This window comes from Callionymus lyra, chromosome 3, assembly GCF_982586985.1.
Source record: "Callionymus lyra chromosome 3, fCalLyr1.hap1.1, whole genome shotgun sequence".
NCBI lineage: Eukaryota > Metazoa > Chordata > Actinopteri > Syngnathiformes > Callionymidae > Callionymus > Callionymus lyra.
Genome location: NC_141820.1, coordinates 16200321 through 16217050, shown reverse-complemented (window position 1 = coordinate 16217050; position 16730 = coordinate 16200321). Strand labels below are relative to the sequence as shown.

At 37.9% G+C, this 16730-nt stretch overlaps 1 protein-coding gene across 4 annotated transcripts in view; it reads right to left on the bottom strand.

The window, feature by feature from the left end:
* magi2a (membrane associated guanylate kinase, WW and PDZ domain containing 2a) overlaps window positions 1-16730 on the bottom strand; it is a 240912-nt gene that overhangs the window by 170759 nt on the left and 53423 nt on the right. For all 4 annotated transcript variants that reach the window (XM_087786601.1, XM_087786598.1, XM_087786599.1 and 1 more), the window contains exon 2: window positions 285-401. In XM_087786601.1, coding sequence (XP_087642727.1) covers window positions 285-401 — 117 coding nt within the window. The remainder of the gene's footprint in view (window positions 1-284; window positions 402-16730) is intronic.

Here is a 16730-nt window from a genome sequence, read left to right as displayed (position 1 = left end):
GTTATTCGGGATGAGTCATGATTTCTGTGGACATCGGTCAATGCGCCAACATTCATTTATTCAATCCATGTACTTTTCAGGGTTTTCTATGGTTGACTCGTGCTGGTAAAGCATAAAGGTAAAACCTCAAGAACGGTACAATCCAATGAGCATCTAAACAATTGGAAAGACTAGCTCGGACCATAACCGAAGAGTCCAAAAGCCGTAAAAAATATCGCAATGTAGGACCATAGCGAAGGAAATACACATCAAGTCAATATACATTAAAAAAAAAAAGTACTTACAAGGTACTGTACGTAGGTAGAGGTTGTCCCGGATGATCTGCTGCAGTTCGTGATCCACCGATCCTTTCTGAAAGCGCAGGTTCAGGTAGTGGCACAGGTCCTTGTCAATCACACCCCCTGGAAGAACAAAACCACTTTATTAGCAATAACTCTGACATGAACGCCCTATAAATCCTCGCCCGCCTTAAAAACACAAGGAACGACTCCTGGCATTCTGTTAATCTGCCGCAATATTCTCTGTCGTAGAATTCCAAATGATGTGGCAGGAGACAAACGACCTGGGAACCTGCCGACTATTTGCCAAATCCTTCAAACAAACAGGGATAGCAATAATGAATCCACTCTGGCCTCGTCCGGATACAGCGACTGTCAAGCGCGGCCGTGGATCGGTGCTGGTGTTAATTGGAGTGCCGAGTAAACACGTGTGGTGGAATGTCTACACATAAATCACCATGCGGCTCCCCCGGGGGTTGTTTGTACTTCTCGTTTGACTGAGCCCCCCTCCCCACCCGGCCTCACCCCGCTCTCTTGTAGACCAGTTAGGGGCATCGAGATGGTTCTGAAGGACAGTCGGATTGCTTGTAATGATTTAAACATTTTGAGTTTTTCAGCCACGAGTCTTTGCTTTAAGGTAACTGCCTTTAAACGCAAATCTTCTGAATGGTACCTCTAGTATTGAGTACTGGACTCAACTCTGCTTGACTCAACTGTGGGGAAGGAACTTGCAATTTGAAATGTGATTTTTTTTTTACGTCCGACACTAGAATTTAGGAAAGAAAAAACACTTTTAAAGCATTTTTTTTAGCTTTCTCCCAAAGATACTTTATTTGGGGTTGCGCGTTCAGGATCTGAGAACGAGAGTGTGCACGTGAGAGTGAACTCAAATGACCCCGTCTGTGATTTGATGTCATCACCCCGAGATGTTGAGTTCATTTTAACAAACTGACAAACTTTATAATTTACTTTTCTTTTTACGTACTTACTTTATTGAGTATTTCTATGATTTATTTTTAAGTAATTATTCATTATTTATTCAACATTTTATGGTAATATTTTATTTAATTTATCTCTTTTTATTTGTCATGTCATCTCAGGGTCAGGGTGACCCTAAAGACCACGAAAACAAATGCGTTCGTGGTATCCTTTGTGTTGTCTCTTGGGTCAAGTTGAACGACCTCCACCACTGCAAGTATTTTTTAACCCGGAGACAACTCAAGGGTTCATTGGTTTTATGTCATTTTTATATTGGGAGATGCCATCAAAACAAAATGTCCTAATTAAAGTTTCTTATTATTAAAAAAAACAATAAACGCTTCCATGACCCCATTAATGAAATACAACGAAAGACATTGTTGCTGTTTTTTCCGTCTTTATTTTAAGATAAGAGATCTTGATAGAAATCTTTGGATAAGATATTCATCCATTCATTCATTGACAACCGCTTTATCCCGGGGTCAGGGTCAGGGTCGCGGGGAGACCGGAGCCTATCCCAGAATCATAGGGCGAGAGGCAGGGGACACCCTGGACAGGACGCCACTCTGTCACAGGGCATGGCTAAGATATTATTTTTGAAAAAGTATTTTGACCAAAAATGATTCGTTAAACCTTGCTTCACTTAACATGACCTTTAAATAAAAATTAAAAAAATTAAATAATCTACTCGGGAGGTGTCATAATGCGATCAATATCTACCGTTACAAATCACTTTTCACACACCTGACAACACAACTGTGTGTGTTTTGTGTGAGGAAAGTGCCAGTAAGAAACCAACAAAAGAACGTAGTAAACTTCACACAGAATGAACCATGTTTCTCCATCAAGACCTAAGACCTCACTCACTATACACCCGTAACATTTTATCGCAAATACGTGAAATTAAAAGATGTTTTTTGGAGATAAAATAATACAAGTATTTGAGCCGTGAGAAAAAAACCCAAATGGCTCCAACTTCTGCTGGAGCCTTCACCATGAAGTCAGCCGTATTAATCTCGCAGCAGTCACAAAAATTTCCCACAGAATCTTGACGGGACTGATATCTTGCTGCCTCAGCATGACCAAAGAGGAGATGAAGAGTCTGACAGAAATGGGTCTTGCGATGGATGGGAGGACCCAGAAGGACTAATCCCAACATGGATGAATTATGGAGAGAAAAAGAAGAAAAAAAAAGGTAAAACAAGCATCAAAAGCTGATCCTTTTTTTTATTTGATTTTTCTTAACCAAACGCTCGATGCACGCCAGTGATTTCATCTGGAATAGAGACCAGACGTGACGGCTGGTGGAGGGAGGAGTTGGATGGGGGGGCTGGAGGGAAGAAGGGGGGGTTCTGCTCCTCCTTGACTTCAGGGATTCCACATGGTACCGTTTTTCGGCAAGAAAAAAAAAAAACACTTGTATCAACGCACGGCCATCGGTCTGAGCCGGATAAGAGGAAGAGACGGCGGATCGAGGCAACCTTGAGGCGGTGACAACATCCCAGCATGACAAGAACACATGTTGGTGTGAAGACGGAGTGAATGAGATGTGACCTTCTCCGTCAAGTTTTTTCCCTCACAACACACACATATATGAGCAAAGACCAACATATGGTCGCGATGCACTGAGCGAGTCCATCTGTGTGTGTTCGTGAAAGAGCTGCACTCATTTACATTTGGAGGAGAGATGAATATGCATGCTAAAAAGGTGAGCGTGCAACACAACGTCGCACACAAACGCACACACATTGACATGTTTAACAGCACCTCTGGATGAGCAGCCAGCAGTGTCCTCTCTCTCCACAGGTTTTTGTAAAGGATGTCAGTAAATCTCCCAGATTCCCCCCTCGATCTCACGTGGATTTTAGGAAAGAAAAAAAAAAAGAAAAAAGATATTGTCCTGTCCTTTTTCTCAGGTCGGAACTCTTCCCAGTCGCTAGCACACCACAGCCGGGGAGAGCGGAATCATCTCCATGGTGAAGGGATGGAAGTGCACAGTCGAATGAGTGAGAGACGGAGAGGCGGGGGAGAGAGAGTGTGAGGGGGAATGGTGAGGGGAGGGCGAGAGGGTTGGTGGTGGTGGTGGTGGTGGAAGGGGGCGGGGGGGGACTGTTGAAGCATGGTGCTGGCTGTGGGGACCGAGCTCAGATCCCCCCCTCGTCTCGTCGATCCCTTCAGATTTCCCAGGTCCTCTAGCACCCCCCGTTTGCAACGGGAGGAACTACATCTCTACATTTTAAAGCTCGTCAGATTAAAGGCTTTTCAACCTCATCGCACATTCCCATCGCAGATTATTGCGACATGACCCGACGTTAACCTTTTCTTCTGCGCCACCGACTATAACTGATAACATCAGCATAATAGATCATATTCCAGCAATTTATATGGTTCCGGTTAATTATATAATGATAGGATTGGGTTTCAGAGCGACTGGACTTTTACCTTTTGGAGAACAAACTGCACAACTGTTGATGGATAAATCTACACAAATGTGAAGACATATCAGGAGTCTCCTCTCTGACATTTCTGAAGATAAACGATCCGTCCAAAAGTCCGAATGAAGTAGAAAGGGAGCAAATGGACAATTTCAAAAGAAAAGGTTGTTTGCATTTTTCACTGGAGAATGTGACCTGATGAAAAGTGTAAAAAAAAAAGATTTTAACAGCAATAATATTGCAAGTTTACATCATTATTGTACGATTTTTAAATTTATTTAATTATTATTTTAACATTTTTTTATGTGCATTATTACTTTAGTGGTGGGCATGTTAAATATATACATATAATAATGTAAGAAATACTGCTGAGGGGTTTTCTCAAAATGCTTGCTCGATGGATAGATTCTTGAGCTCTAATGAATGATTCCATCTCCCCCTTATCAATATTAATAATCCAATCAAATATCACTTCAAATTTCAAAATTGGTTACAAGTATTGATGGGTACGGACAGCACGGTATTATATTGTCACCGGTACTGACATAAAAGGTAGTAATAAGAAAAAAAACAACACGTATTTCATCCGTTATTTAGGCATATGGTAAATTTTTACTGACAAAAATCTAAGTACATTTATGACAGTTTTTCCCTTGAGTCTTACCAAACATCATATCCTAAAGATAATACTGACAGACAAAGTGAATTACTAGGGAACACGGTCTCAAATGTATTTTGTATTATACAATTCTGTTGGACAAATTTAAACCCCAACCATTTCAAAAAAGACCCGTTTGTCACTAACCTACACCAATAAGTTTTTGGTGCCGTTCTGTAGCACTATGTGGATTTATAAACATTTTGGTATTCACTCGAGTGGCTTCTAACAGCATGCATTAGAACTACAAGGATAAATCAGTTTTAACTTCACTTCAATGTGACATTTAGGGATGCAATGATTATATTATAATATTAAATGTTACGGAGGTCAATGATAAGCAAGCACATCATAATTCTTAATGTTTTAATTAAATATAGTAGCACCAACAGGTATTTAACAAGTGCAACGATCAGTGAAGGAACATCCTTTTATTAATAATCACGCAAATATAAATAATGGAATAAGGCAATATTTGCAATACTGTTGCATCCCTAGTGACTATGTTAAGTTTATGTGTTGTTCTTTTTTATTAAACCATGCTTTAAGAGCCTTAGTAGAAGTGTAGCAGTCTCAAGAATAGAAGATAAAAACATTGTTAAAAACCTTGTAGTGAGTTCTGAGTCATTTATGAGTTTATTTTAGTATCTATCATTTAATTGTCAACATAAATGTGACTTTTGTTGAACAACACATTGACATATCAACAAGTAAATGAATGGAATGAGGATGTTTTTACCATTTATATTTAAGTGAGTACGAATAAAAATACACTGTGGAATTTATTTTGCAATTTCCATATATTTTCTAAGCTTGAATGATAAATTGTTGAATGTTTCTCTTAGGAATAACAGGGCTTTATTTGAAATTTCATACATAATACCACAGCAATCTTTTGTTGGACTTAATTGAACCACCTGGGAATCTGATGCAGTATAAAAAAAAAAAAAAGTACTTCCTATAGCTTAATAATTCATGGTTGTTTTATGAAAAGCTTGCACAAACAGCAAATTGCATACCCTGTCCCCAAACCAGAGTCGAAAGAAGTGCCGTAGATACATTCAACGGTGGTCGTTGAGGTGAAGAACGTCTGACCAAACCGGTGAATAAAAAATGGTTTGCACGAGGAGAGAGAACACATCATTTTTTTTTTGTCTCAACATGTGTCATGTAAATCCCTCGGGGGCCACAAATAGAGAACAGCCTGTAGAGTCACGAAAACAAGAAAGCAGCTGGTTCCGCTGAGGGATGGAGATGCTGTAATAGTTGAGTGACTCAGACACAAAATTGTCCTCGAGACAAGATGAAACCTGAGGGGTTTTTTTAACCGTTGCCTGAGATCAGGACGGGTTTCCAAATTGTCAGGATTTATTTTCCACTTCATGTGCTTCTCTTAAAAAACTGATTAATAAATGAATAAAATAAAATAAAGAAAATAAAAACGAGTCTTTCTTAACTTTAAGAAATGAATCCGGACATCAGAATTCGTCCCAATAACTAGGAACACAAATCCAAATTAAGAACTTTAAGCCAAAGTTTTCCAACAGAGGCAACACAACACACGATAGAGGACTCGCTCAAGTTAAGTTAAATGTGCCTCCAGGCTCTCTGAGTGACAGAAAATATTAGCCAATCACATCATTTCTGGACAGGCATTAGTCCCGGACGACATGTAACTCATCATTAGCAGGAGAGGATCTCATCTCTTTCCGCCACAGGCAACTTTAAATTCGCCAAAGAGATGAACCGGGTTTAGCAGTAGAGTCATGCTCACACAAATGAAGAGTCCGTCTGAGGAGACGACAGCTGCCAACGCTCAGTGACCACTTACTGTTGCCTCACAAAGCACAACATTTGATGATGAACACAATGTTTTCTCGGTGCTGATGTGTTGCTTTTGTGGCGATTCCTAGAGAGTTTGGCGTATGGCGATGTGTTCGAGTTATTGTGATGTCTTGTTACTTTTTTTATAGTAACCTTGAATTACAGCTGATTGAATTGAAGTGCAGATACAAGTAGTACTTGAACCAGATAATGAGGATGTAATAGCTTTTGTAATAGTAAGTAAGTGAATAATGGTTATTTGTAAAGCGCCTTTCTAGACCAGGGTCACAAAGCACTTGAACAATCAAAAACAATACCGATTAAAATATATACTTTAAAAGATCAAGACACATAAGACAAACACACTCCCAGAAAATCAGGGGAAAGCACAAATAAAGATGTCTTAAGATGTTTCTTGAAGGAGTCAGTAGATCATCAAACACAGAGTAAGAGGAAGATCGTTCCAAAGCTTAGGGGCAACAGTGGAAGGATTTCTCTCCTCTGGTCCTGAACCGTGTTCAGGAACCATCAGTAGATTCTGATCCACAGACCTCAGAGCCCGAGCTGGGGTGTAAGTCTGGATCAGATCAGTGATGTAAGGTCTGACTATAAATAGATCTGAAAGTAAGAACCAGAATTTTAAAATTGATCCTGAAAGAAACTGGCAGCCAGTGAAGAGTTTTAAGGATCGGAGAAATGTGAGTTCTTCTACTAGAGCAGATCAGAATTCTCTATGCAGAGTTCTGTATCAACTGCAGGCGAGACAGATCCTTCTTGTTTAGACACCAAAATAAACTGTTACAATAGTCTAAACGAGAAGACACAAGCTCCAGATCATGTTGTGACATTATTTTCCTAAGTTTAGAGATTTTTCTCAGTTGAAGGAAACAGTTTGTGGTCAGTTTTCTGCAGTGTTGTACTATAAATATATATATATAATTCAGGTGTTTTAGATTCATTACTCATACAACCTTAATGAATGAGAAGGTTGTTTCTTGCATTTAACTTTATTATATATTTAGTGTTACATCCTCTGTAGGTTAGGTATAACTTTATTAATCCCTCAGGAGGTCTCCTTTGGGATTTCTTTTTTTCTTTTCCAATTAGATGTTTTAAACTTGGACAGACATTATGTCCTAATTATATTTAAAAAGTAAACCTTTAGATGATTTAACTTGCATGTACCTTTCAACTGCATCCTAAAGCATGTGGTCTCTCTTGTTTGCTGCTCATTATCATCAAAGAGTAGCCAAAGGTTTGGTGTTTGTATACAAGATAAAGTAATTTGCTGAAAATGGCTTTTTGTGGGGATGAAAGGAAGTTTTGAAGACACAACATGCACCAGTTAAGGTAGAATCAGTTCCCACTACTAGAGGGTCTTCTATAGATTTAGATTGATCTATTGGATCGGGCACTACCAGAGTCAGGCCCCGGGGCCATTTGTTGAACTGGAGAATATTTTACAAGATCCACAGCCTGTATTTTATAACAAGAGAATGAAAGATACAAACCCTGTTTTTAAAATAACAATAACTTTATCGAGGTCACACAAGATCTTGAGGTAAATATAAACATCAAATATTTGTCAGTGAAGATGCTCTTTATTTTGTGTTAGAACTGTTGAAGCAGTGATAAAGTGCTTCCTCAAATTACCTACTTTGGTTCATTATATTATTCTACACACATATTTGCGATGTGAGGTTACAGTGCGAGTCATTCTACTTTCAGAAATCAAACCTATTATTCTTTATTTAGTAGACTCTTATTATGATTTTGTTATGTTATTTTTTCATTTTCTTAAGATCATTTAAGTTGTTTTCATCCATCAATTTGAATATGGCTTTTTTTTTTACGGCCACTCACCAATAGAAGTGTTAGAAAGTATCGATACGGTGATACACCTCAATATTCTCTTCCACAGTTTTGATTGTTGTAAGAGAAAAAAGAGAAAAAAATGATTCATTGTTTAATAACGTGTTTGTAAAATAAAAATAAAAATTTTACATTTTTTTTACATTTAACATGCAAATATCCCCACCGTTTGTTATTTTTTCTGTCGCAATTAAACTTCATTCTGTCCCCCACAAATAAATGAAAATTGAAATCCCACGACATCCTGGCAATGACTGAGGACGAGAGGATACAGTCGTCTCCAGCAGCTTTCAAAGCTGATGTTTGTACATATTTTGATTTCAAAACAAATGAAAGCAGTTACGACTTCGTCAAGAGTCATGTGATCTGTAAATTCTGTACAAGTACTCGGACAATACTACACATATATCCTTGATCTTACAGTATTACAGTATAAAGTATTGTTGCCCCTTGTACCTTGATATTGTACCGTTCCAATACAAAGTCTACTCACCAATGTCTGAAAATGACAGGATAAACATTTTAGAACTTTGAAGTACTTCAAAATCTCTGTATACACCATTTCTGGAAAGTGCTATTTAGTTTATTAGAAGTGGTTCGAAGACCTTGATTACAGAACAAAATTAAAGATATGGAAAGAGAATAGTAGAAATCTAGTAGTCTTTCAAAAGGAAGTCACTGTTTCAAGAAGCCTCATCAACACCATGGTAACCTACAAAAGTCAATTCTCAGAGCACAAATTGAATTAATGTTAAAACTTTTGGGAATCAGTCAGGAAAACAGCTCGGAGACGTCTTGATAACAATCAGTCAGCGCTCTCCGCTCGTCAGCAGAGTCTCGCCGACAGTATCCATCACGCCTCACGCTCCGAGGCGACCCGGCGGCGGCCACATATGTAGCATTATCACACGCGTGTACGGCCGCGTGCGCGTGGAAAACGCCGGTCGACAGCTGTTCAGATTATCGGACTAATTAAAAGATCGGGATGAGCTTCTAAAACATTTGCCAATTTTCCTCCAGACTCACACTGTGCTCTGTTGATGAGTTTTCAAACGGACATGTATGAAGCCAAATGCTGGAATTCGCCGTATTCGCCGCCGCACACAGGGCACGAATCCATGCGCACACTCGGGCCAGCGACGGAATTGGAAAAACAAAAGGGGAACTTCAGAAACTTGAGAGCCTTTTTAATTCATCGGATTGAAAAAAGGAAAAAAGAACAATCTTTCAGAACAAAACAAAAAAAAAATCAACAATCTTCTAGAAGTACCAAAGTACAAGTACAAGTCATTAGGTGCAAACACAGGGGAAGCTATTACTGTGGAAACTTTTCAATTATATACTTCTACACAGAGTATGAAATAACGTGGTCGTTTCCCGTATCGACCTCACACCTCGGCAGCGATTTAAAAGCCGTTTTCCTCACAGACGCGAAAAACTTGGTGTCAAATTTAAGAGCCGTTTGCTGGAGACAAGATGGGAACTTAAGGTGGGAACTGTCATAATAATGTAATGTTATTTTAATATTCAGTGTATAGACTTTGACACCTTGAAAAATGATAAAAGTAGCTTTTTCATGTCTTAGGAAGCAGGTTATAACATATAAAAATCAAGAATGGAAGTTTTATGACTGTTCAACTGAAGACTTGGGGGCCCTTCAAGTAACTTGGACTGACCCATTCGCTAATGAATGAAACATGAGTTATAAAAAAAGATAATAAAACTGTCATTTCACTGGGCTTTGGGTTGCAGGGGCTGGGTTTTACAGTAAGCCAAGACCTCCATTATAGATAGAGTTTTCTCAAAGCAACAGGACGAAGTCGTAAAGGTAAGATAAACCTGAAATGTTGGGTATTCTTGCTACATTATTCCCATTGAATCTCCTTACCTGGAGGAAGCATTAATGAATGATAGACATCTTGGGAATGTTTCTGCCTCATTAAATGGATATTTTGGCTCCCGGTTTAGCTCGACTCTGGTCAAAAGTTTGGTCAGAATTACTTTTTGGTCAAGTCAAACCAAACTACTTATCATGCTCATTCAAAAACCTGTTTAATTACATATAATTGAAAGGGAAATGTTGGACAAAAACTCTACTCCTGTACAGTGTTTGCCTATTTGGGAATTAGTCTTTAAGACTAAAACTTTTTAAACAGATAAATGCCTACATATTTTTTAAAACCAGATGTTACCCCTTGAAAACTTGTAGTTTGCTTTGCTCTTAATCTACTGCCGAAGGTACACATAACTACATATGCGCCACATATCAAAGGGTAATACAACAATTAAAATATCAATGATTGACATTTGCAAATCTAAATACAACAGTGAGGACACTTACACAGAATATTTTTTCTTTAAATTCACTCGTGATGGAAACTGAGATGAGAACAAATCACTTCCTGACTTCCTGAATTCAATCTTTTATTTAATGTATTTACTGACATGGCAGTTCACCCATCACGCCCGGTTGACATAATCAAAAGTGGATTTGCCAAGTCCTTGATTTGAATAAACCGGCAGGCATTATGCAAAGCTAGTCTTAAATCAACATCATTACTGATATCAACTGTGTAACAAGGTCTCCTACTGTTTAAAGAGTGAATCACGTCTATTGAGTTCACGCCCGCATTTTGCACGGAGATGATGTAAATGTATTAATATTTATGGCTTTCTTTTAATTTAAACTGGTTTCTTAATTTGAAAATACACTCACACTGGGTGACGACACTCTTTACCTTAGATTAAACAGGAAAAAAAATTGATGTACAGGTAGGTGTATTCAAAACTCATATGATACAAGATAGTTATTTATGTTTTACACACTATATAAATACATGGCTAATAATAGTTTATAACCAGAGGTTTCAAACTCAATGACTTAAAGTGGAAAATGTTAGCTCTGTCACTGGGTTGACATATGGCGTTATTATAGTCATAAAACGTGTTACAGCCTTTTGTAAGTTTTTCAACCTTATAGCGAGACCTGTGTTTTCACCTGTGTATTTACGCCCAAACTAAAATTTTGAAAAGATTGTCCAACCTTACAACACGGCAACAGACAAAGCTGAGATGATCATTTTTAAACGTACAATAACGAACATTTTACCCAAGGACATTCATTACTATTGTAATATCGTGTTTTTTAGCTTGTGTGGTGGAAATTTAAAGAGTTTCTTCAGTAAAAATCAAGTATTGCTTTGCTTTTGTTACTTTTGCACGTGAATCTGATTTCGGCAATCCCACTGCACATGATGGGTTGATACTGTAATGACATTTTCAGGACCTTAATCCTTTTAAATTTATCTGGTTTCTAGTTTTGACAACAATACACTTAGCTCTTTAGGAAAAAAAATAACAAATTATTCAATTATAAAGTTTAAACATTTCATTGACAAGTCAATTTATCAAAACAAATCTCATGGTGTAAATATTTGTATGAAACTTCATTTTTTCAGAACCAAAAGTATTTCATGGTCTTGAAAGCCAGGATTTTACCTTGAAAGCCGTTTGTTTGCCAATAGTGCTTTGGACAATCTTACAATGTTGTGTAATCATAATGGTTTAATTTTGGTCATTTAAGGGCAACTAAAGTGATCCCCAACTTTGCCTGACTTGCATGTTTCAAATGTCGAAGTCTTCCTCTCCAAGATGTAGCAAGTACATCATCATGCTTTGAACTTCATTCTTTATTAAGTTCTCCCCCGTCTGAAATCTCTGCGAACGAGAGGTTACGAGAGCGGAGTCCATTATGATGTAATAATAACTTCACTCCTCCTCCAACTAGCTGTAATCACACACACTTTGTTTGTACAATGAGTCCCTTGAAGGTGGAGGTTATGGTGAACAAGATTGAATTTCCAGAAAAAAAGTGTTTTCAGTGGGCGGGGCTTAACCATATTTTCTAATGTAAATATTTTAATGAAAATAGAGTTTTGTACAAACAGACACATACTGATGATACAATAGAGTCCAACATCTATTCAAGACACACTTAAATCAACACATTAGTTGACCTTAAAATTATATGTCATGATATGTATCATTATTTTTACTTTGTTTTTTAACCATAAAGGCTAAATTTAACTGTATTTAGCTGTAACACAACCTCCTGATGGTTCTTCAAAACCGTCAACAATTTACACTTCAACCTATATGTCTCCTCTCCTGGTCTCCACTTCCCTACAAAGGACACATGCAACTATAAAAGTGCTTCTCTTAGATAAAAACAAAAAAAAACTTCAGACTCCATAAGTAATAATTTCAATTCCTCTTAAGCCCAGTTAATTGAAGCGAAGACAAAAAGGTCAGCATGACTCATGACTCACTCCCGACAAAGCAAGAGCACATAATACATAAATAATAGGAAGGTAATGCAGATTCCTTGCACAGGGATGTTGTAAGAAGTGGTCATTAAAGGGTAAAAGGTCACGGCGCAGTGGAGAATAAAAATAACTTGCAGGGGGGAAGTGCTTGATGTGTGGAAGTGGCGACCCGTCTTCACCAGCCAGCCCTCCTGATGCAGCTTTGAAGTCCAAGAGAGTGTAAAATTGTTTCACCTTGCATGACTGCTGCGTCCACGGTGAGCATGCTAATGTCACTCGGCACACAAACCCATTCACTGCCATGACTGACAAGAAGCCATCTCTTTCTCAACCACTTCCTCGAACGCATGCTTTTACTCCACACGAACGCGCTCGCACAGATACGAGAACACAAAAAGCTTCACCTCCAGAAGACTTTAAAACAGGCTCTGTGGGCAGAAGGAAGGGAAAAAAGAAAGAGCAAGTGTTTCTTCATCGTAATGGTTGCCTTGGAAACGTCACTGCAATATTGCAAACGATTGTTGCTTTTTGATTTATAAATAATGACAAAACATCGTCGTTGAACCTTGTGTTAGTGAGGAACACGAGCAGAGATGCGAGGAACATGAGTGTGTGTGTTTGTGTGTGTGTGTGTGTGTCATAGGAAGCAGAAGCAACACACAAAGGTCTTATGAAAGTACCAGAAGAGACAATAAAAGGTCACTTTGTTAAAGTATATTTTATATTTTAAAGCCAAAGCTTTTACCGTCATCGTCAGTAAGAAGTAACAAAAATTACCTAAAATCCAGGGGTTTGATCAAGATACTGTATCGATACTCAAAAACACCATAGTTTTTTGGGTTATTTTTTCAAATTTCTATTCATTTCCACACAAATGAAAGCAGTTACCTTCCTAACTTCCTTAAGAGTCATGTGGTCTGTAAACACCTCAGTCAGTACTGAGAACAATACTACAAGTATATCCTTGATACTACAGTATCACTATATATCGCGATATATTAAGTAGTAAGTAAGTAATTTATATTTATATATCGCTTTTCCAGACCAGGTTCACAAAGTGCTTAAACAATCAAAACAATATTCAATAAAGTATATACTTAAAAGATCAAGATAACACTGAGAACAACACAGGAGTTCCAGAAAATCAAGGAAAACCTGTACAAATAAAAATGTCTTAAGATGTTTCTTGAAGGAGTCAGTAGACTCCATCAATCGAGAGAGAGAGGAAGATCGTTTCAAAGCTTAGGAGCAACAGCCTGGAAGGATTTCTCTCCTCTGGTCCTGAACCGTGTTCAGGAACCATCAGTAGATTCTGATCCACAGACCTCAGAGCCCGAGCTGGGGTGTAAGTCTGGATCAGATCACTGATGTAAGGAGGAGTCTGACCATGAATAGATCTGAAAGTGAGAACCAGAATTTTAAAGTTGATCCTGAAAGAAACTGGCAGCCAGTGAAGAGTTTTAAGGGTCAGAGAAATGCGAGTTCTTCTACTAGAGCGGGTCACTTTCTATTCAAACTAATTCACTTCACCAACTTTGTCTTTCCCCCCCCCCCCCGATACATGAAGTCCCGATTACAGTGTATTTCAGCAGGTTTTCTGACTTTAAGTCTCTATAGAAATCTGTCAGCCTACTGGCCGGAGATGAACGGAGAGACGTTCACAGACACCACAATGAAAATGTTCACAGAAGCTTCAACTGGCAAAATACACTACGTTCAGTTCATTTTCGTCCAAAATATGAACTAGTATTATTAGTATTATTATTATATAAATATAAACACTGTGTATCGTATCACTAGAACAATACACACCTCTAGTCATATCTGTTAAGATTTTTTTTTTTTTTTAACATTTTTCTGACTCCAAGCATCCAGACAACCTCTCATACATGTTCTGTGAAAGAAAGCTTCCTCTGGAAAACCCACGTGGATCAAAGTTCCCTTCAGTTGCAGTCCAAACTTTAGCATCCGGCTGCCTCACGGACTGTGCCAGAAGGATGTTTGTGCAAACAAATGTCGTTAAAGTTTTTTATCTGAAAAAGTTGAATAAAGTTTATGGTGAGGGCGAAAAGATATTCAAATGGATAAAAAACAAGTATTATCTGTAATAAGGTAGTTGGGAATTGTATTTAAAGCTGAATCTCTTTCATCTGTCTACGAGGAAAAAAAACACTTTGGCTTAAGAAGAAAACAAGCACCAGATGAAAAGGGTTTCACTGATTTAAAAACAGGTTTAAAAAATGAATAGCGGTTGCATCGGATTGCAATAAAAGCTTTAAAGATTTGTCACTCGACGGAGACATGCCAGAGGATCGATCCGTTAGAGTGTTTGTGCTCAGCAGCAGAGCATGTTCTGACTCCAGATTACTTCACAGAGGTGTGCTTCGACGAAAGGAGACGCTCATTTACAAGATGTGCTACACAACACCCCCGAGTGCCAAATGACATCGATTGTTTTCTTTTAATTAGCTGTCACAGCTCACTTGTTAGGAGGTTATAAAACCCACGGAATTGACGTAACAATCCCATTTATATCTGCAGTTAATTCAACTTGAGTGTATATTATTAAATGCTTGTTATCGTCGGTTCATGCTCGGCAATGGTTACAACAGTTGAAAACCTTGCACTGAAAAGAGTCTAGACGTCGACTGGATCTCAGAACTGAGCCGCACTTTCCCTGCCGTGGGTTTAATGGACCTTTAACTGCGAGGGCGATCCAGGATTAACCTAAAACACAGGGAGTCAATGACTTATCCGTTCTGGTCAGGAAACTTTTTTTTTTTCCTTGCAGCAGCGAAGTTCTTTTTTTTTTTTTTTTTTTTTTAAAAGGGTAGGACTTGAACCAAAGTGAGAAAAGGGTAATTGCTTTGAGACGAGAACAATTTCGCGCCATACTGCCGTTTGTGTTCTCGTTCAGAACCATTGTGTCAGTGGAGCAAACAAAACATTTAGAATTTAGTATTGTACATTGTATAGAAATGGTTTAATTTATAAATGCTCAACATTTGTGCAACTACTGTGACAAACTAATATCTATAATTTACCCTACCCTTCTGTGTGGAGTTTGTATGTTCTCCCCGTGTTGCGTGGGTTTACTCCGGGCACTCCGGTTTCCTCCCACTATCCAAAAAACATACAGAAGAACTTCTGTACAGTCGACAACTTTGGGAAATTATCTATATGTGTGAATGGTTGTCTGTCTTTGTGTGCCCTGTGAGAGACTGGGGTCCTGTCCAGGGTGTCCCCTGCCTCTCCTCCTCATACTGGGATAGACTCAAGTCTCCCCGCGACCCCGGTAAGGGATAAAGCGGTTGAAAATGAATGAATGAATGAACTACCTACCCTCAGTTTTGTACTTGTAGTGTGTACTACTGTTCATCGTTGTACATATATTTACCATTACTTTCTTTATTATTGTATTATTATCATTGTTATATTAATTATAAATATATTTGTATTTCTTTATTATAATTTTCATTATTTTCTATATTTAATTACCGTTTTGTTTGTTTTTTTAACATGAGTACTGTAAGTAAGTAAGTAAGTAATTTTTATTTATATAGCGCTTTTCATCTAAGTGTATGAAAACTTTATTTAAACGGTTGTTGATTTGCTTTGTATCACCTCCGATCTTTCAACTTTTTTACTTCCTTTTATTTTTGACCTTTTTCAGCCACATCAAGGGACTCTACTTGCTCCTTCTTGCAATGATATCTCGGCAATAATAAGATTCAAGTAAAAACGCAGTAGGAGAAATGTCAGCGAAATCATTTTTAATCAAATCTTCTTAAAGTAAAAGTCAAAATAAAAAAGGAAAAATTCTAAATATGTATATATATATTTTTAAAACAACCAATACAAAATCTAACACATGGTAAAAGTATAAATAACGATATAAATAGCAGCAGTTAATAAGTAATAAGTAGACTTTCAAATACATAAAAAAATTATAATAATTGAATGTTACTTAGTGCTGCTTTAAAAATGTCACTTTATGAAAGCAACTCCATTTTTAATAATCCAAATGTTTTGATTTATGAAAATGTATAATTTCCTGGGAGCAATTATCCCTAAAAAAAATGATTATTATTCCAATGATTGGATTTACCAGGAGGGATTTTTAACAACGTGTAATCCTTGCGGAAGTGAATTCCAATTGAAATCATGTTTTGCTAGTTTGCTGTAATAACAGAAGACTCGCACTCGGAAGGCGACGTGCGAGAAAAAAACCCACAGATTCACCGGCGCTTTCATCGCACACCTTGCTTGGACCTATTTAATTGCACTAACCCAATAAGCTCTCAGGAGCGCTGCAGTCTGTTGAGCTTGGCAGGATGGGTAATAAAAGCTGATGGAAGAG